Source organism: Anopheles cruzii, chromosome 3 (genome assembly GCF_943734635.1).
Source record: "Anopheles cruzii chromosome 3, idAnoCruzAS_RS32_06, whole genome shotgun sequence".
In the NCBI taxonomy this organism is placed as follows: domain Eukaryota; kingdom Metazoa; phylum Arthropoda; class Insecta; order Diptera; family Culicidae; genus Anopheles; species Anopheles cruzii.
Genome location: NC_069145.1, coordinates 41,885,583 through 41,911,554, shown reverse-complemented (window position 1 = coordinate 41,911,554; position 25,972 = coordinate 41,885,583). Strand labels below are relative to the sequence as shown.

Below are 25,972 nucleotides of genomic sequence, written 5' to 3'. Positions count from 1 at the left end.
TTCTTAACTAATTTTATGCTGTTATCTTACTGTACGCTACAGTTCTATACTATGGAATCCATTGACAATTGTGTACGAAGTGAACAAACGTATTCGCCTGTTTCACAAAATGGCACCAGCCACGTGTCTTGTTTGTAAGGAACTTCGGTACGACATCATTTGCATACAGATGAACACACGAATTGACAATATGCAAAAGTTACAGCGTTTGACATGAAATATTTATTCTCGGCATTTGTCAGCTGTAGCGGCAGACTTCGGCGGAAACAAGCACTCCTTTAGGTTGTCCTGCCGGAATGTGATATAGTTAACCTATTTTGGAGTCCTTCCCATGGGAACAAGTTGCAAAATCAATAGGGCACATTAGTACACGTTACGTGTCCTATGAACACAGGTTCCATCACTTCTCCGACATCGCACTGATGTCGAGCTCCATATTTTTCATTTATTCTAAATAATTCCCACAGCGTTTAACAAAGCAAAGTTAACAAGCGTTAAAAATAACTAAAAAGGCACAATATAATTCAGTTGATTCTCATTCTGATAATTAAATTTCAGCATCAACGCTTTTGAAGAATTGTTATACCTACCCTGCAAGAGCCTGGCAACATCAGGCTAAATAAAGGCCTCGAAGAAGCTTGACAAGGCCCCGAAGTTGCTGAGTGATCTGTCGCCGAATCCAAGAAGCACAGTATATCTTTCTAATCTCTTGAAAATGCTGGCCATTGATCTACATTCTGTGACACCAGCAAACGTTTGTCCGCGTCAGTACATCCTCCACGGGGAGCATCCCTAGTGGCTTTTCCGGACCAATCCTGTCCCATCCGAACGCCATCCAATCGAAACGGATTTGAATAATAGATGGAGAAATAATTACTCCTGCCTAGTCGTGCGCTCTCGTTCGGTTACATTTTTTCCCAAATAGAATGCGCGGGCTCGCAATGACTGCTACAGACCGTTTATATCGAAAAATCGGCCAACCCGGGCCTGACAGCCTGTAGGAGTGCGTCCATTTGTTACTTCACTGTCTGCTCACGGTCGAAACACTGCCATGAGTAGCTCCAGGGCATAGCGAAACTCTGGGGGAAAAACATGGGCATGGAGGAGCAACAATAATCCCTGTCAAAACAACAGTCCGCTCGGTGGAGATGGTGCCATTGTAATTTCACTGGCCGGAATGCATTCTAAGGAGAAGGCAAAACCAAGAAACTACCTAGACTATCTCGTGCACATTCCACGTTGGTCCACGATCTCATTTGTAGTTCCTTCGTTTCCAGACGGCCGTCATGCAAACGCTTCATCACGTCACTTGATGCCCTGGAGCTGTTCGATGTTCTTGAATCAGTAGTCACATTTAAACCAGAACCAGCCGGTCCATTCCTAAGCGCTTTAACGGCCAGTATCGATCACGGCCAACTTTCGAACCATGTAGTAGGATGAATAGATGTACTTTTATTATAGTGTCGACCTGCTAATTTCATTACACGCATCCGACGCATCCGACGCACTCAACACTTCAGCTCCTACAATTCCTCCCCCAATAGGTGCAAGAAAGACAAAGACTTCAATCTTGAAAATTGAAAACGGTGCAAAAATCGGTTATAATCCATCAGTTCTTCCCTGTTGAAGGCTGGGCAATGAAAACCGACTGCCGTTACTGCCCGTATGATTTCTCTTACTTCGAGTTATCCCTCCCAGATTCTTTTCTAGTCTCACGAGACACTAGGCTAGGCTTTGGCTGAGTGGTCGACCGCAAAATTGGATCTTCACAATCACCGACAAACGTTGATTGAGTTTTAATTGTGTCTTTGTTGGCTCACAACGGCCACCGGGCCAGGTTTCATTACAGCTTTAGGCCAATAAATAGCCACATCGCCAGCTCCATGTTCTCCTTCTGCGAGCTTCCCTCCCGATGAACTTTGTTCTTCAAAGTCTCCTGGAGGGGTCATGGCTCACGACTTCAGGCTTTTTGAGTTACTGATGTACGTGGCCAATGTTCTTTCTTCCGGGAGCAACCGGGCGAAAGTGTAACAACAATAGCTTTTGAGCAAATTCATTCAGTTTGCTATGGTGGGTTACTAGTTATGGTGGGTTACTTATCTAGTTTATTGCTAACTAGATTCTTCCCTCAGGTACACAGAGACCCACAGAGACTATTTAGTACCGAGTTTAGGTGTTATAATTTAGTTATCAGCTAGTAGGTTCATGGAATATGTGTTTTGTAGGTGACGAGGAATGCTCTACAACACTAGTACAGTTTACCTTCATTTCGGCAACAGTAATATAGTGAAGGTATAGAGCCAGTCGTACGGAAAAATTCTTCAACATCTGCTCAAAATGAAGCTCCAAACAAACCAGATAGGTATCTCTTTCAGCTCCATCCGTTTGGGGTTCAGACACTAGAGTTGTGGCTGTCAGCCGACTGTCACTCTAATCTGTGCGCCAACTGGAAATACCGTGCCTGCTTACGGTTTTCACATCGCAAACTGCATCACTTCGAAAATGAAAATGCACGGCAAAGCAAAAGCTCTGAGGTGCTCCAGAGACCTAAGGGCCGATCGCTCACTTGCATGAAATGTCTGTGCGTGAAGGTAAAAATGAAATTACCGCTGCTAAAGTGATTGCGCTGGAGAGTCGAGTAAAAAACGCGATTTATACCATCTCATCCCGACCGTCTGCTTATTGAGTTCGCTGCCAGAGATGGGCGCACGGTGACGATGTTGACTCGCTCTACGGATGCTCCCGTAACGTGTCGTGCAGAAAACTACTTCCGGTAATTTCATTTGCCATACTACCCGTCGTGGCACGGGCCGGTGCTTTCTGACGAGCTCAGCATCGGCAATTATGTGGTTGCCGGCGGATAGGGTTACAACAGCGTCACCTTGGTCCCCGGACCCCGAACTGCAGTTTCCACGGCGCCGTGCACGACTAATTGACATTGCATTTCATAACTGAATTCGTTGCGATACCGTAAGTGATTTACCTTGCTCCGGCCTCGAACGCACCAGGCAGTGTTCAGTATCTGCCTGCTAGCGATCTGGTAGCGTATGACTTTGATTTTAATCCGACATGCACGCTTGGCGGCATCCGATGTCCGAGCTCCCTGCCGGTGCGAGCGGTGCCTGTGGACACTCGCCCCCAACTGCCGACTGCAGAGGATTAAACAAGAGACCATCTTTAGAGTGTTTGTGTGTGTGCGGTACCCGAGCGACCGGTATCCGGTTTCCAATCAAACGCAATCCGAATTCATGCTGGCCGAGTCCCAAGCAAGACGGATCCCGGTTTTTTGTCCGTAACGGGATAGTGGCGACGGCGACTGAGAGACGAAACGCCGGGCCGTGCGGTTCCTTCCGGTGAGATGGACCCGGTGAGTGAGCAGCGGCGATGTAACACACCATCGAACGGTGATGTGGCGTGCGAAAATGGCAGCAAATCGATGATGATTGATCCGATTTCTTAGATTAACTTTTACTCGCACCTCGGTACCGAGTGACGTGCGGACGACACTTGAGACGGAATGTGGCTCCGAGGAGGTCCTTTGGTGCCTCTCCACTGGCAGACTTCTGTGTGTCTCCACTGGCAGACCGAAGTGTGTCCGTGTTCACACGCTCCTCGGTCCTCCGTGAGCGTACAGTTGTGGCAACGTGTTGACATAGGCGAACGTCTGCGGAGGTGGCGAGAAGCCGACTACAGATTGGCACCAATTCGAATCGCACCGTTCGCGGTGTCTTACACATGGGCTGAACAGTGCCGAGTCTAAGTAGAAACACGTGGCTTTTTTGTTCAAAGTTTGATTCATGCATCAACGTAAACTCCTTCAAGAGCCGCACACAATCATTCCTGTGCCGCTCTAACATCCCAGTACCGAGCTTTCGTAGAACGATGTTTATCTTTTGCCGTAAAATAGTCCTCAGGTCTTCGAATAGCCACTAGTCGCTGGGAGCCAAATTAGGCGAATACGATGCAAGTGGGAGCGATTCGGAGCTCAATTAATATAGTTTTGCCATTGTTTTGATTGATTCGTGACTAGGTGTTTCTTTGGAATTTCGGACTTCAAACGCTCCAATAACGCTATATTCACTGTTGATGGGGTTTCTCTTCTCAAGATTGTCGATGAATATTACATCACGCACATCCCAAAAGGGGCCATAACCGTTCCAGAATCATCACCACGATCTTGTTTGTGAGCTAACGCTGCCGCACGGCATCGCTTCCTACCACGGACAAAACATTGAGCTAAGTTTGCAAGGTGAACAGCTGTCACGGCGCCGACCACCGACCGCCGAACTCTGCGCGCATTTTACAACCAAACTCTTGTGGAAGAACTTATTTTTCGGACCGTGCGGGATGATCGTCGAAACGCAGTTTTTCAGAGAGACCGGAGATTAGTGCGCCCCAAAGTCCGGAGGTCCGTCGGACTTCAAGCGTTAGCTCCGGGCTGTCCTCTTTTGGAACCGGATCTCCCCGAAGCGAAGCGTATACTTACCGCAGCCGGCAAAGGGATTATCCCTCGTCGCCGTCATCAACTCCTGGTTTGGGGACTTCCCTGCCACATTCCCCGGTTCGCAGAAAAGTTCGACGACGCCACCGGTGGTTGCGAAGAGATTATAAAACATTTATTGCTATGTAACTCTACACACACACACACACACATACACATACATACACACGGACATTTCCGTCCTGTTACATCTACCACGTCCGGGGAGGAGCCCGCAGGTCCAGGAAGTATCAAAACGCTACCCTACACGCCCGAGCGTCGTCCTTTGGGGCTGGCTGGAGTTGGCTGAAGGGCGGGCGGCGCGGCGCTAGAGCGGTTCGCTGCTGGCCAGCCGGGACGCGACCGTGTGCTGCTAGCTGGCCGGCTGCCAGGAGCGCGCCTTCAACCCGTACCGGCACAGCAGCACCTTCCGGAACGCGTCCCGGAACGCCTTGTTGAAGATGGTGTAGAAGATCGGGTTGACCAGGCTGCTGGCGTAGCCGAGCCAGGTGACGAACTCGAACACCCACTGGTCGATGTTGGCCTCGCAGTCGGCGCACACGCTCGGCAGCAGGTTGAGCACGAAGAACGGGGCCCACAGGACGACGAACGTGAAGAACACCACGCCCAGGACCTTGGTCGCCTTCTGCTCGAGCCGGATTATGCGCCCGTGGCGCGACGAGTTGCGCGAGATCATGCTGGAGTTGCGCGAGTGGTGCGCCCGGACCGTGCTCACCGGTCCCCCGGCCACCGAGCCGCCCAGCCCGCCTGTCTGGTGTTGGATTAGGCAGGGCGAGGAACTGTTTTTCTTGGGCGGCCCACAGCGCAATGGGACGCTGGTGGCGTCGGTGCCGCCATTGCTGACGCTGCCACTACCGCCAACGCCCTGCGAGTGACGCAGGTTTATGGAGCGCCGCAGCGAGACGCTCGAGGCGCTCGCCTTCGTCGGGGTCAGCAGCAGCGAGGTGCGTGCCCCGCCGAAGCTGGAACCGCGCCGCTGGTGGCGCCGCTGGTCCCACGTCACCACCGACATGCCCTTCGCCATGCTGCCTCCACCGCCGCTACACTTCCGGCTGTGCGACACCAGGGCCGAGGCCGGCAGCGTCGACAGGCTGCTGGAGATGGAGCGCGAGACCGCCTGCGACGCCACGTTCGAGCCGGACGAGATGGAGATGGTGCTGTAGACGAGGCTGTCGCCGCCGGCCACCGCCGCGCTGTAGTCGGACGTCGTCTTGACGATTTTAATTTCCGCCGGCCGCAGGTACTGCTGCCGGTTGGTGGCGCCCTCACCGAAGAACGGACACTTGCAGGGCGGCGGTAGCCGCAGGCCGGTGGCCGGACCACCGTCACCGGGCGCACCCTCGCTGTCACCGTCCGCGTCGTCCGCCGGTCGGTCCAGCGAGCCCTCGTCGGCCGCGGAACGGCGGCAGTGGCCGGTGGTGTCGTCACGCATCCCCGCCGTTAGCAGCTCCTGCACGAACCGCTCGTCCACCTCGATGTCGTCGTCCGCTTCCGGGGGCGGTATGGCGTGCGGGAGGCTCTTGAAGCGCTTCCGGGCCAGGCGCACCGGCGGCGGAGTGCCCGAGTTCCGCCGGTGGAGCCAGGCCGACGTCGAGCTGCGTCGCTTCTTCGCCAGCGCCGCCTGCGTCCTCGTCGTCGCCGGTGCGCTTTCCTCCGGCGAACCCTTGCGGGGTGGTTTCTTCCTGCCGGAAAGAAAAAGGCAAAACAGGGGGGTCATTCCAACCCCAGGTGTTACGGAGCGTTCCACAGTGGGCCGGAAGTTCGTGGCACGAAACAACAGGCATGAGGGCTAATCGCGCTGCTAGTGACGGCTGACAAATGGCCCGGGTCCGGGGGCTGCTAATTACCGCGAGTTGGTAGTTTTTGCGGTGGGAGAGAGGTGGGGTAGGAGGGAAGGGGAACACAATGTGTCACGCGGTGCGATAAGTCAAGCGGCCGTGTACAAGTAGCTAATGAGATCGTCCGTTGGGTGCTTCCGAAAGCTGTGGTGGAAGTTCACACATCAAACCGATTGACGGAACTGCCCCCACTTGGGGTGGAGGCCTTTTTCATATTAAACTATCTGACAATCCGGGTTCCCCCCAGCTGTGGACAATCCACCTCACCCAGGTTCTAGACCAATGAAATCGGATTGTGTGTCTAGCTGGCAGTTTCGTACTTCTTATTATGCCTTTTTGGCAACACTGCCAAAACTGCCACTTATAAATTTAGTTTGCAACTTATCATTGAAACGGTTAGACCATGTCGACTTTTGTGCCTGTAAATGACGTTTCGCGGGGATCATTGATTTTTTGCTACCCTGAAGAGAAAACTGCCACGGAATCGCATCAAATGCTTGTCGAAGCTTACTGTGATCATGCTCTTGGAAGATCGCAGTCCTTTGAGCGGTTTAAAAAAATGGCGATTTTAACTCAACAAACAAAGAGCGTCGGAAGACTCCAAAAAAGACCGAGGACGCTGAATTTACAAGAACTTTTGGACGAAAACGACTCGCAAACGCAACAACAATTCGCGGATCAGCTAAACGTGTCCCTATACGCCATATCCATACGCTTGAAGGTCCTGGGAAAGACCCAGAAGATTGAAAAATAGGCGCCACCAACTTCGACTGCAAAACCAGATCGATTCGGCAAAAAGACAATGCTGTGACCAGAAAGGTGTGGTGAACCACAAGCTCCTAAAACCTGGTGAAACCGTTAATTGCTATCGACAACAAATGATCAATTTGAACCATGCATGGATCGAAAAACGACTAGAGTGGACCAGAAGACACGGTAAGATAATGTTGTTCCATGACAATGCCCTTGCAAGGTAAGATTGGTTCAAGATACATTCAAATCACTTGGCTGGGAGCTACTACCCCAGACTTGGCGTCTTCAGATTATCAGTATCATTTTCAGCGATAGGACACGCATTGGCTGAGGAGCACTTCGATGCCTACGAAGAAATCGAAAATTGAATGACTAATTGGTTTGCTTCAAAAGATGAACAATTCTTTTGACGTGGCATCCACGAATTAGCAGGAAGAAGGAACAAATGTATAGCGCGCTCGCGATGGCATATACCCACAAAAGTTCCTACTACAAAACCAAACCTAGTATCCACAATACATGCCATTGCATCAAACGGCGCGGTAGGTTAGGGGTATCAATTTACTGACCGGACTGTTACGTCAGCTAATTTTGCTAAGTAACGTGGGGTCCTTTCGGTGACTCAAAATTTCATCAGTAACAGAAGACCACCTACTTCCGATATTTGGCAGATCGGGGCATTGTGATGGATATTCCAAAACATTCATCTCGCCCTCTTCGAGTCCCTCTGTGTATGGGTGCATTATCCTGTGCGTGGGGTGGAAGCGTTTCTTTTTTTACGAATGATTGCTTCCTTCACCAAGCTATGGTGGGGTTTCGGGCTCTGAAAGGTCACACCGCTTGCCAGTTCCATGCTAGAACCGCATCCCACGATCAGACCGCCTTTGTTGTTCAGTGCTGAGCGTAGGCTTGCCGAGGGTTTTAGGAGTATTGTTCACCTCTTTCTGGCCGTAATTGAGCCCCACGACCGACGACTCGATCAGTCGTGAGCCCTTTTTCTCAGAATGACGCAGGTTTCCCCAACACATGTTGGGCTGATACAATGCGATACTGTTTTTTTACAATCGCCCTTACTTGGGGGGCCAGGTGGCTAGACTTGCCGAGCAGTGCGTAGTTTACGTCGTACGATATTCACGGAAGCGGCAAATTTCTCGTCAATTTGAAGTGTAAAGCTGGTTCTCTTTTTTTCATTTAATAGACGGGCTGAGAATAGCTCGTTATTTTTATCATCAACCATGAGGTGAAGAAGAAGTTCTTGGGATCTTGTAATCGAGCAACTTGAAGAAACATTCGTCTGCTCCAAATGGCTGTGCCAGGACACGAAATAAAATCCAAATAATATTTGAACGTCATAAGTTTGCTCTTCGAACCATTCGAACTACCATTCTTGGAGATGTGAATTCCTATCCAGGATTGGACGTTGCTAGATTGAAATAGTCTTTAGGATTATAACCATATTCCCCGATTGGCAACGAAGCCTTTCGCATAGAATTTGATTTTGACACCAAATCAAAAAAGGTTGCTTACTGGATTCGTGGTAACATGAGCCATCGTGGTAAAAGAGACAAATCGCCTGATTGGTTCAGCCGTTGAAATGCCGTTGCGTAAGCCGTTTATTTTTAAGGTACTAATGTTTTTTTGCCTAGCAAGTTTGGTAGTGTACAGGAAATCTCATCGGCAGTATCTGCAACAAGGCTTCAACAAACAAATAGTGCTAAGGGTTCGGCCAGTGTGTTTAACGTGTTTTTGCTGTGTCCATAGCATGAAAACCCAATGACAAGAAGCATCGGAAATCGGAAGTCTGACGAAGCTCAAGGCCCTACCAAAGATGAGGTGAGATCTACGGAGCTGGCACTGAAAAGCTTTGCTGACAGCCCGCATGGAAGCGCTTCTGTTCTGTAAGGAGCACATACTTAAAAGGGCCTTACTCATACCTAACGCACCCCAGGCCAAAAGACGCCGCCATAACGTTCGCACTGACCTAACACCGGTGCTAATGCTGGGACTGATTAATTTCCACTAACACGCCCTAACATCTCGGCAACAACATTACTGAAACACAGAGTCTCAGGTCAAAGGGCAAGCCGTTCCGCGGTTGCTACTCTGATGACATCATCACTGACTGTGGCTTCCAGCAGCGGGAGCCGGGAGTCGGAGTAACCCGGAGCCAACCAGCCAACGGGGGCCATCAAAGGCGAATTGAATTTGTTGTAAATACGATAAGTGTAATACGATTCGTTATCGCAGTGGTCTCGCCATGCCACTCCGACGTGCGACGTGTCACGTGTGACACGGCGGATGGTGACAAATCGACGGTGGGTGGCGGCCCACGTGCGTGTGTGTGTGCGCGCGCGAATTTATCACATTTCGGATGAGTGTCGTGATGAGTTTATCGCATTCGCTGGAGGAACCTGCCAGTATGGATGTCCCTTTATTACTGCCTGACGCACATCAAACCGACGCCATTTTCTCGGTTCCCGTTCCTGTTTTTGCAAAATTAATTTGCTTACACTGCTTAAGCCGCATTTACGAGTGCGAATCGGAATTATTGCTCCCCGTCTCACTCTCTCTCCCTCTTTGTGTGTGTTTTCTCCTGCTCCGAATGAAATCCCACCAAACGGCCGGATTAAGGGTTGCTCAGCTGGTCAAATCGAGGTACGCCGTTGCTGTTCGCAATTTAATTGTTGGCAGGATTTTCCACCGGCGGCCAGTAAACGAATCGGTATCGTGGCGCGGTTTTCATAACGCTTCCGTTATTACTGTCACCCGATTCCCACGGCTAAGGGTCCTTCGGATGTTCGCGGGGCCCTTTTCGTAAGATCGGACTCCCCGGGTAACACGGAGAAAGGCAGCAAAAACCGAAGGCTCTTCGGTTCGCCGACAACGCCTGTAACTCGATATCATCAGTCAGCCGTCGCCACCCTCTTCTCTCATATCCCCCTCCATGCCCACCACCTAAAAAGTGGCCACGATAAGAGCCGACCGGAGACACTAGTGCTAGGAAGCGCAAAAGAGCAAAGTTCGCGTAAACCACAAAAATAATACGCTGTTTTTGCGCAGGGCGCACCGGATAATGTCGCCATCGAGCGGGGCGCGTCCTGCAGCAGCATACAACGGAACCAGACCCCACCAAGGGGCAGGCCCCCACGCTCCCCCCCCATCACCATTAGCGGCTCGGGCCGATTATGTGCACATAAGCTTAGCGCACACTACACACGAGTGGCGAAAAGCCACACAGTAACAGCGTCTCAGCGAGACACGGGACGCGAGGACACCGAGTGTCCTTGGCCATGTTGACATCGGTCCCGTGCACACTCTGGCATCCCATTCATCCCTGACGCGGAGCCCGATTGCTCCGGGCTAATTTGATATGTTGCCTTTCCTGGTGCTCGTCCTTCCCGGTCCGTCCAGTAGCAGTGGTGTTGTGGCAGGCTCGGGCACGGAAGCTCCCCGACAATCCGATCTCATCGCCCCCCCCCCCCCCTCGGGCCGATGGGTGATTGATTTATGTTACGCTAGCAGACGGGCCCCTCCCTATTCGGCTGCGAAATATAGTTTATTGATTCGTCCTTTTTTCATCCTTCCATTAACCGGACCGGTTCAATCACCCGGTCGTCGGTGTCCGGCGTGCAGCGAGCCAGCCGGCGAGCGGTCGGTAACGCAAACACTGGACCTTAATTTTAGACGCCCGTCGATCCCGTTCAATTAAACCGAGCAAATATGCTTTCCGATGATGCATGTAAAAATCATGTTTCACCCTTTTGTGTTGCCGCCGTGGGGCTCTGTAGAGCGTCAACGGCGATCGTCAGACTCATTCATCAGTGGGGTAAGTTACGACACCATCAAAGAGGCAACCATAATTCAATCGATTGCAACGAATAAAACAAAACGGGAAACGGGCGTAAACTCCCGAAGCTCCGAATTCGATTTCTACGGATCCCGGCCAACCGGTCGGGCCGTCTGTCGGTCCGGGTGATTGATTTACCGAGTGTTAACCTTCTTCACCGAGCTGCCGAAGTTTTTGATGACGTTTCGTTCGGCCGGGCGCACTACTACGTGACACTATTTGTGTGCATTCGGACGGAAAGGAAACAACCAGACCAACGCTATAGAAAATCTAGTTACCTCTGACCGTTTCGTTGGCATAACAGTTTGTCTTACTTTTTACGTCGTGCCGGGCAGTTCTTTTAGCAGAACGCGACCGTCGTTTATTTTGCAGATTTTCGAGAGCTAAGTCGAGTGCCAGACGCTGAAGGTTCTGATGCTGTTTTCACGTTCAAGTTTTGTGGAATTCATCGTGCTGGTGTCGTAACTGATCGCTGACATTCGGTATAATTCGGCAACCATTCGAGCTGAGGCTGTGAAGTATCAACAGATAACCAACGCATTGATAACTTATGGTCCAGTTTTACTTCATTAAAAAAAGCCTTAAGAGGCCACATAAACCCGAGAAGCAAATCAAACGACTGCATTAGTAAAAGGTGACGAATTCGACCACATGTGAAGAATTCTGGGCGATTTAAAGTGGATTAAATGTGAGCATGCTGCCTGCAACAGATCCCAAGAGGATCTTCTTTAGGTGGTTAATGCTTTAACCTGAGGTCGCCCTCAAATTAATTCATTACCTAATTGACTTATTCCTGCTTAGAACACAGCACAAGTGATTGAGAAAAAGACTCCATATTAAGCAACGACCCCTATTCAACCAAAACGATAAAAATCAACGTATCATCTACTTTGTACGCTGTTCATTTGTTGTGTTTCCGTAATGCAAGTACTTGACACAAGGAGTTTTGAGTTTCTTTTGGGTCTAGAAAAAAAAGTAGACCTACAAAGCAGCATCCGACAGTTACTTGAAAAAGTATTTCTTCGACCGATGATCACAGAAAGCTAACGACAATGGAATTATTAAATGTCCCTCAAAACCACGCAAGACAACAGGCTAGCAACAGTAAAACCGAAGCATTATTTGCAGAAGCAGAAAAAAACAGACTGAGAAAATGATTAAAATAAACGCGGAAACTTTTGCCACGACCAGTATCTATGAAACCGCATTTCTATGCCAAAGGGCCGCTCAATGAGGGGAACCCACAATCTTGTTTTGATCTGCTAACAAAAAACAGAAGCATCGGCTTTCGGTTACTATTGTCGGCTAAAGGAAGACAATAAACAGGGCCCAAGTGAAAGCAAATCCATGTCAAAGAATAAAAGTGGCTAACAGAACTTTGGGGGCAGCAAAACTTGGTCCGAGTGCTTTCAGCAGAACGATTGAGGCGATTGGAACAACTTTAAGGAGTATGCTAAAAATTGTAAGCAACTGCCAAGGGGACAGTTTTCAACTCTTGTGCTGTTGCTTTTAAATGTTATTAGAATTTAGAAACATTCTAAAAATTACTTATTCGTCAAATGCAACGAAGCTTATTTGGTGGGCTTCATCAATAAGTATTACTGGGCAAGTTACATTAAGAATATATGGAGTCATGCTGCCTAAGTTGGGTTATCGTCGTTGTCTGATACCAATCGTTCGGTCAAATTTTTTCCAACCGCCCATCCAGCGGCACCAACGATGTTTTCGGCAAATCTCGGAAAACTCTCTCCAAAACCTCCAATCTGGGCGGTTTTCCTCGCTTTATTTGCTCGTCTAACTCGTTTAACAGACTTCGCGGTGGAACTTTGTTTGCGCTCATTAAACTCATGTCTGACTGGGGTCTGACACTGCGAAGAGCTCTAATTAGCTTTCCTCGCTTAACTGTAACCGCTCGCGATGACATAACACAAATAATTGCCGCACATCAAGAGCAGCAAGGGAGTTCAAACTGCAAACTTCACTGACGACTCGGTGGGTTCACTTCCGAGGACGCCATTGTGCTGTACAAAAATAAAACCGAAAAGGGCACGTTCGCCAAAAGTTCGCCCTCCAGAGTCTTCGGGGCTTCAAATTTGAATGGTAGGTAGGTAGGTAGGTCGGTAGGTAGGTAGCGGTGCAACGGTACTACCGGTGCATGGAAGCCGGAACAACGCACCACGGGTGCGCTGTTTCAATCTTCAAACTTCTTCACTTACCTAAACGAGCCTGTCGGTGGGCAGGTTGACACCGGCCGTGGGGGTTCGCTTATCGCTCGGTTACTATCGCCGTGCTGTGCCACCGACTCCAGGCCCTGGGAAAGTTTCAGCATTTCTTCGCCGAACCGCTGCATCGCAGTCATGGTAATGGAGCTCGGCTCGGGTATGCTGTAATGTTGGGAAAAGTGTGTTGTCGGTCCCGGTGCATTCTACGGCATCTTCTTGGAGCAGGATGTACCGATACGAAAGGAAACCGTACATCGTAACCAAGTTTACCAAAGTTGGCCGAAAGGGCGCGCCGGAAGCCACTCACCTCGACTCGAGCAACCACAGGTCGTGATTGTCCAACGTGGACAGCTCGGTGTCGGTCGATGCCGCCGAGTGCGCGTGCTGGTTCGGGGCCGACGGTAGGCTCAGCTTGATGATCCGCTTCCAGGTGTTCCGCCGATCGAAGGCCGGGGCCTGGCCCAGCCATCCGCTGGACCAGCCGCCGCCGCTGCCGACACCGCCCAGGTTTTCACTCTGCTGCGCCAGCAGACGCACGGTCAGCGTGTAGGTGATCAGCATCACGCACAGCGGTATGTAGAAGCAGACGATGGACCCGACCAGCTTGTAGACCGGATCCGGAATCTGACACGTCCCGTTCACGAGCACCGACGCGTGGTTCTGCCGACGAGAGGGGATAGAATCGATCGAGGGTCATCAGGCTGCTGCTGGCGAGGAAGCACGGGCGAGGCGTCACTCACCTTCGAGTACATCAGACTGAGGGGCAGACTCATCGCGATCGATAGCAGCCACACGAAGCTGATCTTCAGGACGACCCGGCGCCGGGTTTTGTTGCGTCCAAACTTCATCGGGTAGCGCAGCGAAAGGTACCGATCGACGGATATGGTGCACAGGTGCATGATGCTCGCAGTGCAAAACAGCACGTCCAGGCAGATCCACACCAGACAGTACTCCGACTGCAACGGGAAGTGGCCTACGGAAACGGAAATACACGCGTGTAGTCGTTCGATAATGTCGGGATGGTTTGAAGCGCTTAGTTTAAGAGGTTTTGCTGGATGAATTACATGGCAAATGATGTAGTAAAAAGCAGTAAAAAGTAATCAGTAATCCATCCAATGGATGACTTTAATAGTCCGTTTCGCGTGACGGTCGAATAAAATTCCGTAGCATTAATGTACATTGTTAACCCCCGCTGATTAATGTTAACCCCCGCTGATAGAGCAGTCGGTAACGCTCTTCGCTGTCAGCGCAGCTGGCCGTGGTTCGAATCCCGGGATCGGTTGTAACTCAACCGGCCATGGTTTCGATTCCCGATACCGGCGTGACAGGGGGGTTGGCGCGGGGCTAACAATCCCGTCCGTAAAAAAATTAAATGTTACAGAAGAGCATCAGAGATTAACATTGTCTCTGGTGCCAGGCCAAGACTGCTCAGCGGTTGTAGCGCCAAAAGAAGAAGAAGAAGATTAATGTACATTATCTTTCATTATATTATTGCGACTCACGAGTTCGTAAAATGACAACACAAAAAATAAAATGTTTGCCTGTGAAGATGAAATTATGAAACTATGATGTCGTAAGTTCTGTGCTGTTTTGGAAAACTACATCAGGAACGAACTGAGAGGCACAATTGAAAGCGTAGCTTGATAGCATCATGTAGATCGGTTCCAATAATCCAGGAACTACACATAATAACAATAAAAATCATTCGGAATTATTAAAACTGTGGGAAAGCCACGGTCGGCGATCGGAAACGTTTCGCCGACTGTCAAAATGCAATCATCAGTGAGTTACTACTTTACGGTGCTTCGGTGGCCGGCTTTGTTCGATAGCAGGCTTATCGTAAGAGAGCATAGCCAGGCCATAAAAATGGCGGTTCAGAGCTTAAAAATAATCTAACTTCTTATTGGGTTCGCAAACTTTAACCAGGATTTTGTTTGTTCTTTCGCATCGGAAATTGGAAAATGCTGGGTAGCGGGATGAGCTTACAAGTTCCCATTTTCTGCCAGCTTCCCAGGTCAGCCCGTAGACTCAGCTTTTAGCCGTTGTGCAGGAAATTCGCGGATGATTAAATGCGGATACTGGACCCATGATACTGGACCCACGACATTCACCAACACACTTTACGTTCACCGGGCAATGTAACGGCGTTCCATGGCGTTGGATTCGCATCGCTAACGCCCTTCTCGGTAAAATGAGCGGCTTTGATCCTTCGGCGATTGATTTGGCGAGATGGTAATTAATTAGTCCTCGCAACGGCACGTTTTGTCGGCTAAACTGCGAACTGCGGTGTGCGGGACCTAAAGGGACCTTGCGCCGTTTACGACGCTGAAAACCAATTAAACGCCTACCCTTTTGACGCCCCTATTTACGCCATTTAACGGCGACGGTTGGATTGGTATTCGCAATCTGGTATGTGTTCGGCCAAAGTTGCCATCCCGATATTGGATTTCGATTTCGCTGGGCCGATGTCAAAAGTGCCACCTTTGGGACACATCTAATCGATTCCTTGTGTTTTCAATTGCTTGTGCCTTCCAGATTTATTTTCCACGTCACAAACCAGCGACGGCCGCCATGCGTTCACCGTTGGCAACGTCAGCGAATCGCTTTAATTAAAGCAGATTTTATGGCCCTACTCGGGTAGCCCGCCGTGGGCTTTGGTTCAATCGAAGGACCTTCATTGTATTTTCGTCTGGCGATAAAGTGCGCTTACATCCGGGGTCGGCTTATCCGGCACTTCAATCGCACGGTGTGCTGGCTCCGTCGGGCTGGCCGAGCTTAAATACAAACAGTCTGTACTGTGGCCGGGGCCCATAATTCATTGAAACGCATATTTACTGCGTGTAATGGCACTTCACTATCACCGTTTATCGGGCGATGGGTTATCGATGCCTCATATAGTCGATATATCATCGATGTACCATCCGAGCCGGACCGGGCGTAAGCTTTTCAAAACAAATCCCGCGTAAACGGCTGTGCTTTGCTACGCTTTACTACGCTTTCGTATCATATTTGGTCAGAGTGGGCTTCAGTGGAACGATTTCAATTACATTAACCCATTGCATGGATTGAATGAACCAGTGATACACGCCAACAGTTTTAGCCAACTCTTTACCAAGTGGTACCATCCAGGTGAGGTACCTACTAGCTTTGATGAACCTTTCGCTGTACACACGTCGTTGCACAGGCACAATAATGAAGGGCAAAAGATGTAAATTATTTTTGGTTCAGCAAAAGAAGAATGAAACCCCGATTGGTAAACGATTGCGATTGCACTGCGATTGCGTTTAGCAGTTTGACCAAATACTTGAAGTAATTGGCCGTAAACTGAGGGTTTTTTCCGGAAAAAGGAAATAAGGGGAAAAAAGCCAATATTGTCCTCTGGGACTTATCACTCTAAAGTAAAAAACACTGTAACTTTAATTGCCATCGCTCCAGCTACAACCAAAACAGGTAAAAAATCGACACGACATTAGGGAAGTGTAATTGGCGAAGCACGCAGTTTCGCTGTTCAATCTGCAGCTGGAAGTTTTTTTATTAAACGTAAAACGTTTTAATCATGAGTTATCGTCGCCCATTACAGACGCTGAAGTTTCGCCTACACGTCTATAATATTTAATAAGTTTGGTTTGTTGTTTTTGTACGCGACCGCTACAGTAAACTGGCTGAAACCCTTACGGTTATCTTCTCATTGGTTGTGAAAGTCCACAAAAATATGCTTTGTTGACATCACCATACGCATTTTAACATGGATTGGAGAATGCAAAAGGGAGAGTTATCAAACACTCCCTCGATCGCTTGAGGGTTGAGCTGACAAAGCAAAGTAAACTAGAGAATGACTTAAAATTGAAGTGGAATACAGTGGTCGAAATTAAAATCGAATCAATAAGTTTATGCCAAAGAGTACTTACAAATCACTGCCACTGTATTTTGTTCAAAAGCACCCACATTACGTGTTGTTCTGGCCGGGATTTAACCACTTGCGATTATGAAAAGGACACTCAGAAGTGATATGCAGTCAATTTTTGAGAGCTGTTTTGCTTGGACAAGATTTGGCTCATCGGCGTTTTTTGTCTCTTCCAAAAAATTGATGGTAAAAAATCTTTATCAAATTTTGTGTATAAAACGAAATTAGAAGTGCGGACACCTTCGAAATGTTGACTGTGTCTTATAATGAAGCTATTATGACCCAAAGCAGCGCTTATCGTTGGTTCAAAAAAATGTCAGAGGGCCGAGAAGATGTGAACGTCGAAAAGCCAGGTTTGGTCGATTGTAAACAGTTTTGCTTACAGTTTTCTTCGATTGCAGGGTCGTGGTGCATCATAAGCTGTTACTAAAGGATGAAACGGTCAATTAATAAATGAAATAAAATAAAATAAAAATAAAATAAAGAATATTTCCTGCAAGTTATGCGCAATTCGCCCGAAGCAACCCGTCACAAATGTCCGGACTTGTGGGAAACCTAAAATTGCCTGTCGCGCTACTGCTAACACAGCGTGGTTTCTGCGCGAATTTTTGGCCAAAACAACACACTAATGATGTCATAGCCACCGTATTCTCTAAATCTGCCCCCCTGTGACTGTTTCTTCTTCCAAAAACTGAAGGAGACCATGAAAGGACGACGCTACGATACGATTTAGGAGATCAAGCCGGCATCGCCGATGAGCCAAAACACGTCCAAGCAAGACAGCTATCAAATATCATTGACTGAATATTCAAAATGGCCGAAATTGTCACCGAAAGTGAGTGACATAAGTACCTACATAACGCCACAAAAAAAATCGAAAATCGGATATACGTATACGTTTGCGATACGATACGATATACGTTTGCAATTTATGGTCCAAAATTGTGGATCTCATCTCAGAACCTCGCGAAACCCAAAAGCTCCTCTATAGTTTTGATGTTTTCCAACGAAACAAAAATCCCCACAATTTTTGCGCATTTTATATCCACGCCCTTGCTTTGCTGACACTCGATGTAAGTGGCTCGAGATAAAATAACTTTCTTAGGACCTGTTGCTGCAAAGGAGTGCAGCTCAGTTGCGCGAGATGGCGCCGGCCACTAAATGGCCCACCTGGGGCCTGCCCAAGAAAGGCGTCTTGTCGGCGTGATCGATTGAGTGATCAAGGCCGGGCCCAAGGCTCTGACACCCCGAAGACAGCCGAGAGTCGGCCGTTGGCCCATTTTTCACCCGACGCAGTTACCGTTGGCCGATGGCGATGATGGCGATGGTTTACTGTTTGTTGCGCCGCCAACCACCGCCGCCAGACCCCTCCGGCCCGACCAAGCCGTGCCCACACCCACAACATCATTAATTAAACCTCTGGCAAGCGAAAACAATTGCGCGCATAAATGATTCCAGTAACTTCCGCCTCGAACCCCGCCGGCAGACTATCGAAGCAGAGCGTAGCAAACGGAAGTGCGGGTTGCGGTGTGATAGTGCGGGTGTGTTGTTGTTGTGGCTGGTGCGTTGGTCGTTGGCTTCCGGCATCCGCGTGGGTTCCGTCGTGCGGCGGCGGCGGCGGCGGATGATGGGGCAACCGCGGCGCTGTAAGCTAAATCCATTTTTCATCCTTCCCATCATCCACCGGAGGTGCTCGGAGAAAGGACCGCAAGATAGTGCGCGGTGCGCGGTGGGTAGCGGTGCGAACGCCAACCCGTAAACCGTAGTCGAGATTTGCGTGCGTATCTGTCACTCAACGTTTGACAGCCTTTTCGGTTGCCATCAAATGGCCACCCGCCGCCGTCGGGGGGGTTCGACACCTAACCGCCGGTAAGCGGGGTGGTCCACGGTCCGCCGAGACTCGCTCTCGCAGCAGCGCTACAAGTGACAAGTGTAACCGGTTGGTGGCCCACTTTCCATCGTCAACGCGATGTGGCCCTCGGCACGACGGAGGACGACGGATTAAAGCTCTTACTGGTGGGCGCGCCGCATCGTGAACGTCGCCATCCCAGGACCGGAGCGAAGGACCTGACCGGCTCGCCATACGGCCACGGCAGCCAGAGATCAGTGGCGCAAACGGCGACAGCATGGAACCGATGCATAAATATTTCATGATTCGAATTTACATAATTTTATTCGCAATACCGTTGGCATGCTGGGAGCCCGGCTGCACGACTGGTGCGGAGCGCACGACTGGCAAGGTGTGCATAGACTTTAAACAACACACTGAAAATTGCTTAACGATTCCGGCGGCATGCGGCGGCATCGGATTGGATTGGCGCTTGGTACGACGCGCCGCGACAAGGCGTTGAACGAGTCACCCGAACGAATGCTAGGGCACCCGAACGGGAGCGTTGGTTCAAACCGCCGCTTTCTGTGCCCGTCCCGTGTCCGTTTCCTTTTCGGTGGGTTTTGGGCGGTTTTTTCCAGGATTATGGAGGGTTCCACTTTCGAGGGTTCGTGAGCCACAATTGCCACTTTTTCTTGGCCTTTTTAATTAACCAAGCAACGGTGGCCGTTGTCCGGGCGGCCACCGGGCGAATGACCAAAAGCAGATCAAAGTCCTACAGCACAATTGGTGCAAAGTGACCAAACGAAAAGAGGGAAGAAAAAAAAACACATTCACGTTATACCCTTAGGCAAAAAAAAGACGAGCGCAACTTTAAAAAAGGGACAACAGACAACAGTGTGCTAAGTGGTTTTCTGGCCAGCCCTATCAGGAGGGGTGCGCTTCGGATGTAACTTCGCTGCGCTGCGAAATAGAATGTCGGCGCGGCGACAGACGGCCCATTGTAGTGAATTGTTGCGGAAACGGCGTGCCTTCAAAAACGAAGATCAAACTCCGCCAAACGCTCCCGTAGCTCTCGTAATCGATTAAGTGTCGGCGCGAAAGGTCAGCCCGGCACGCCTTTGGTGGCCCCTTTTTCGTCCTATGAAAATACATTACGACACACACACGCACACACACACAAGCGCGTGCGATGGTACCGCCAAAAAAAAAAGGACAACGCTAACAAAACACAATGCGCAGCACAACAGAGAGAGTTCCGTCACCAGGCGCACAGCGGAGCGAAGGTTGGCCAAAACCGGCAACACTGGCTTCTGGCGCTGATGATGGTGTTTTGGTTTATAGGCGCTTCAATCCTTGCGAAAAACAAGCGAAAACGCCACGCTGGCCAACGCTCCACGGAGGGAGCCAAAAAAGGGGTTGAGGACAATGCAATCCACTAAACTTGGGACGCTACACTCCTGCAGAAAATTGTGAAATGATAAAAACTTATTTCCAAAGCGATGAGTCTTCAACTCAAACTGTACGAAATTTGAACAGCTCATTTTATTTAAGCTCATTTCCACCTCGGCAGTTATGTTAATAAGATGAATTGTCGTTTCTGGGGTTCGTAAAATCCCCACGTCGTGCAAGAGAAGCCAATCCACCCACAACGCAACGACTGTCATCATCGTCATCGGTCCATTTTTCTGCCGAAAATGAAGAAGGAGCCGCCGTAACCGTCGATGGCGTACGCTATCGAGCAATGATTGGTTCTTCGGTGAAATTGAAGCTGAAAACTTGGACGACATTTGGTTTCAACCGAACGGCGCTACGTGCAATACCGCTAAAAAATGAATTTAATAAATACGACCGGTTCCTTTAGTAAAAAAACCCTGAACACTCAGTAGTTTGTGTGTCTTAGTTGTATTTATGCTTTAGGACTAGCAATATGAAACTCTTGGTGGTGTGAAAATCGAAACTGAACGACCGTTGATCATAGAGACGGCCGAGTAAGAACGACTTGAAAACCGCCTAGTGGGCAACAGGACGGTCCTCTTCGATATTCGCAACTGGTACTCGGGATGTTCTTCAGTCAAGAACTTCGTCGGGAGTATCCCTGGCTACAAGATGACGGGCGTAGACGAACGTGCGGTCTTGTTGTGAGCACCCATTCCTATGTACGGGTTGCCCACTGTGCTTTCTTCTTACTGTTTACACTGCATAGTTATTACATGTGTATGTTCATGTTTTGTACTGATGTATTAATACATAGCCTAGCCTATGGTGATGTAGAATAGAAGGGAAGCGATCAGAGATCTTGTTGACCTTCTTTTCGCATTGAAACGCAGACGCAGACTAAGCGCACACACCAAGGTTTATTAATACTTATTAATGCAACTATACAACACCTAATACAACTATACTTAATACATACAAAAATGTTCAATAAGTCTTGCGGTTCGATAAGAAAAACACGATTTTATGATTTTTATCATACTTTATTATTCAGCATGTTCAACCTGAAATCAATGCACTAATTCCAACGAGAATCCAATTTATGAATTCCAATTCCCTGAAGTGAGAAACTGAAACGGCAGGAAAACACGTTTGCACAGCTGTTATGATCTCATCATTTGATGGAAAACGATTTCTACGTATGAATTGTTTTAGAAATGGAAACAGATGGATGTCGCTAGGGGCCAAATGTTGCCCTGCCCAATGAGATACCTGCGCTTCTACTAAATCTCTATCAGTCATTCGACGATTTTCCAATAAGATATCCTGTATTTTTTCTACGATTCTATTTTTTCTTTTCACGTGTTGCTACTGTTTTTGGACGTCTTTGACGTGGACGTCTTTAAGGATTGTACGAACTCGTTTAAATTCCGAAACACCCCTTTTAATGTACTGATTGAAAGCGAAGAGTTCTTACATACTTGCAGCATTTCTTTGCTTTTAAGCCTTCCAAAACTAACAATTCAGTCACTGCACGATACTTGATTTATTCCGTTGTAAAAAAATACTATAACACGTCGATACTAATAGCTTGCAAACATAAAATGAATTTATAGATCGAAATGAAACTTCACAAACGAAATTTCGCCCAGTAGCAGCCCCCTCTGTTATTGAACCGCAAAACTTATTGAACACCCCAGTTTATATGCAATAAACAGATAACAGATTGTAACCTTCCCAAATATTAGTAGATGCCGTGCTTAATTAAACAACAATTAAACTTACGACCGACCGGTAGTTTATGGATAGGCAAAGGCAAAAGTAAAACTTGCCCACAAACTTTTGTTTGCGAACCATTAGCATGGAAGTTTCCGGCCATCGTGCACCGTGGCCGCCCGGCAGATGGGTATTGTGCCGTGCGGTGGTCGGCGTCGGTGGTAAGCGGACGAAAATAGTGCTGCTTTTAGGAAAGGCGCCACTTTGATGTGTTAATTTCCTTTGACGGTTGCCACACAAATCACCATGAGCCCCGGGAAAACGAGGACGCTGACGCCGCACCCATCGTTAGGTCCGCCGGATGGAAAAGTTTCCCGAAGAACGCAGCAACAGCAGGAGAGCCACCCGGAACCAATACGTCCTGTGCCTTGCGGGTCACTGTGCATCACTGGACGGAGTCCGTTTCGGATTGTTACTGCGCTGGTTCTGTATTAGTTTGATCTGCAACCATCTTGCTGAACTTTGGTCTGCCATCCTGGGACTTCCTGGGATGGTACGACACCGAAAAAGAGCGCCGCTTATTGACAACGCTGGTTCGGCACCAATTTCCGGTCCAACCATCGTGGGGAAATGCATTCGTTAAAGCACGTCTGTAGAGAACTCGGCACTCTGCTTCCCGGTGCCTTGGGCAATATCAGAAGTACCCGTACTACGGTTCCCGTGTTCTGCAATTAGACTAATTGCTGCCGGGTTGGCAAATGATAGTGTTTTGCGAAAATTTTCCAACCGAAACCACCCACAGCCGTGGGTGGGTGGGTGTGTTGGGTCGATCTAAGGCCCCACGAACGAACGTAAGCAGTTTTCAACTGCCCAATTCATCACCAACACAAATTCAGTCTAACAAAATTCCCTCGGACTTGTGCCACTCGGCCACACGTTCTTCCGCTTCCCGTACAAGTCTCCGGCGGGCAAAGTATTGCAAGTCACGACACACATCTTCCCATGGCCACGGAGAAAGGTCGGCTCAAGTACGCGTCCCGTCCAAGGTTCGTCCCTCTCGAGCGCTCGCTGCTGGGGCGAGAATCGGGAAAGTAATGTAATTATTCCACTCCTCAATTCACTGCGATCCGGGCACGTAACGGCGTGGAACATCGTCCAGCCCATTGTGCGAACCTTCGCCATGGGGCCGCAAAACTACCTACCAAAGTACAGTAACTCCATTACAAGACGCTAAAAACTGAACGACACGTTACAGCACGGAGCGGCGCATTCAATTTACCGGAAATATGAAGCACCATCGTGGCAAGGCATTACCTGTGTACCTGTGCCGTGCCGTACGTAAATTAATGTTCATGATCTGTAACGAACTTTGACCGACCGGTGGAAAGGAAAGTTTTGTGGGCCGGTCAAACAGGTCACTCCACCGGACCGTGGCACCGGCCACGATCGGGCGAGTGTGTCCTGTCCTTTGCTGGTCGGCTGGCCCACGCCCGCTGGCGGATTGTTACAAAATAATCCGATTCCTTACCGAATAATCGGCATAATCGATGTAGCGCGTTACGTTGAGCCGGGCCAGCGAGGTGGAAACAAACGAACCCACACACCCTGTGGGACCGCATGAAGTGTGCTAATAGAGTGGCCACCCGACTTACCTTTGACCAGCGTCAGGATCCCGAGCGGCATCACCGACAGGGCCACCATCAGGTCGGTGATGGCCAGCGACATCAGAAAGTAGTTGGTCACGTTCTGTAGCCGGCGCTCCCAGACGATGGCGAGGCAGACGAGAATGTTGCCGGCGGCCGTACCGAATACCAGAATAATTGCCAGCAGCGCCCAGTAGTTGTGGAGGGCCAGCCGCTGCTCGTCGTCCCCGTCCGGCTCGTCCCCGATGCTCGAGCCGACACCGCTGCCCTGTCCTGCGCCCGTCGGGTCGATGTGAATGGAAATGTTGAGCCGCTGCATGTAGCCGTACGGCGGGTGGTCGGCCCCAGCCCAGCCCGGCCGGCCCAGGCCGATCGATTCCAGGCTGGCGAGCGTGACCGTGGTGGTTGTGGGCCGGGTTGGCGCCGGCACGGAGGCCGCGAGCCGGACCACCTGCCGGGTCGGCTCAATCGAGGACCACAACCACATCTCGACCGGATCATCGTAGAATGGCCGGCCCATCTCCCGGTAGCCGGCGGTACCGGTGGCTCAGCAACACTGTAGCCCCGACGGAACCACCGATCGCTTCGGTCCGTTGACGATAATGTCGAAGATTGTGGTGGACCACCGGTGCTTCAACCGTGCCGAGAACGACGACGACGACGACGACGAAAAGGCCAACTGTTGAGTGCTGCTTGTTCGGCTCACTACCCGACGACTGCTTGTGGTTGCTGCCGCATCCTGCAAAATCAAGAAACGTGTGGTGTCAGTACTCAAGCGCACAGGTTGCCAATTATGCGAATAAACATCGGGCTAGTGTCAGCAGCGTTTGAAGTTCCACGGGAATATCCAATGGGTTTCCGAAGCCGATTAGCGACATTGTTTGTGGCTCTTTTCCCAGCTTCGAACATCGCACCAGCATCTTCTGCCAGTATGTTGGCCTCACACTCAACCGAGCAGTTGCGTTGTCCTCTGCGCAGGGGCCACGGTGAAGGCTCGGAAAATTAACTCGGAAACACCAGTTTAAAGGTTCTTGTTTTGACTAGCGCTGTGCATTCGATGGTGCTAAGCAAAACCGTACTCTATCACTATCACGTATTGTCAATACGATAGCGACTTACAGAGACAGTCGCTATCAAAAATACGAGGTGTGTTTAAACAATTTTGCGACACTTTTTGTGGTGTTAGGTTGCTACACATGTCAGTAACTTATGGTGAAAAGTTCGACCATTTTGAATAATCAGTCAATTTTCTACAGCCATTTTGCTTGAACGTGTTTTGGCTCATCGTCGATGCCGCCTTTATCTCCCAAATCGTAGCCTAGCGTCGTCCTTTCATAGCCTTCTTCAGTTTCCGGAATAAGAAAAAGTCACAGGGGACCAGATCTAAAGAATACGGGAGCTTTGGCATTATTAGTGTGATGTTTTGGGCAAAAATTCGCCCAGAAACCACGATGTGTGAGCAGGAGCGCGACAGCCAACTTTAGGTTTCCCACAAATCCGGGCGTATGTGACGGAATGCCTCTGGCGAATTGCGCATAACTTGCAGGAAATATTCTTTATTGACCGTTCTATCGTTTCGCAACAACTCATGATGCACCAGGATCACGGTAATCGAAGAAAACTGGAAGCATAACTGTACACATTCGATCAAACCTGGCTTTTCGACATTCACATCTTCACCGATAAGCGCTGCTTTTGGTTTTAATAGCATCAGCCTAAGCATAAGTTTTTTTTGTCACTGAGCGTGCTGCTGGTAGACTGTATCCGGGAAGAACCTTCAAGGCCAGTCTGCTACGGGTCAGTCTAATGAGCGTTTTCGAAATAGTACCCTGTCAGTATTGTCCTTTAAGTCAAGCTCATTTTGTAAACGATCAATTATAAATAGATCTTCAAATTATCTTAGGGTTAGCAACTACTTGACCTCTGCGGGAGCGAACAAAACCGAATAAGTACTCACGGTACGAACTGGCGCATCATCCACAAACAGTAACATCGTAGCCGGCACTAATTTGTTTGTTACAAGCCTCAGCCCTAAACAAGTCCTCGGCAGCATGTTAACAAGTTTTTCAACTTGCATTATCGCGAAACTTAAAGCCAATCAAATCACCGTCACTGTGCAATCAGCAGGAACCGCATTTACGTTGTTTCGGGGGACTTTACGTTGTAATGCAGACTGAGGGCTAAACAGTTTTTTACCACGCGAACCCTTGCAACGCACATCCGTTGCAATTGTTAGCATTAACTAATGAGCTTGGCAGTTTGCATGCATTCAAACTGAACAGT

The 25,972-nt window shown here is 49.4% G+C and overlaps 1 protein-coding gene across 1 annotated transcript; it reads right to left on the bottom strand.

Annotated features, from left to right (window-relative positions):
• Nucleotides 1-4,679: 4,679 nt before the first annotated feature.
• Nucleotides 4,680-24,209, bottom strand: LOC128270426 (muscarinic acetylcholine receptor DM1). The gene is made up of 5 exons (XM_053007825.1): nucleotides 23,699-24,209; nucleotides 13,902-14,134; nucleotides 13,469-13,821; nucleotides 13,156-13,323; nucleotides 4,680-6,183 (listed from the first exon to the last, which is right to left on the bottom strand). The coding sequence occupies exons 1-5, from the start codon at nucleotides 24,207-24,209 to the stop codon at nucleotides 4,854-4,856; spliced, it is 2,595 nt and encodes an 864-aa protein (XP_052863785.1). The 3' UTR covers nucleotides 4,680-4,853.
• Between the last annotated feature and the right edge of the window lie 1,763 nt (nucleotides 24,210-25,972).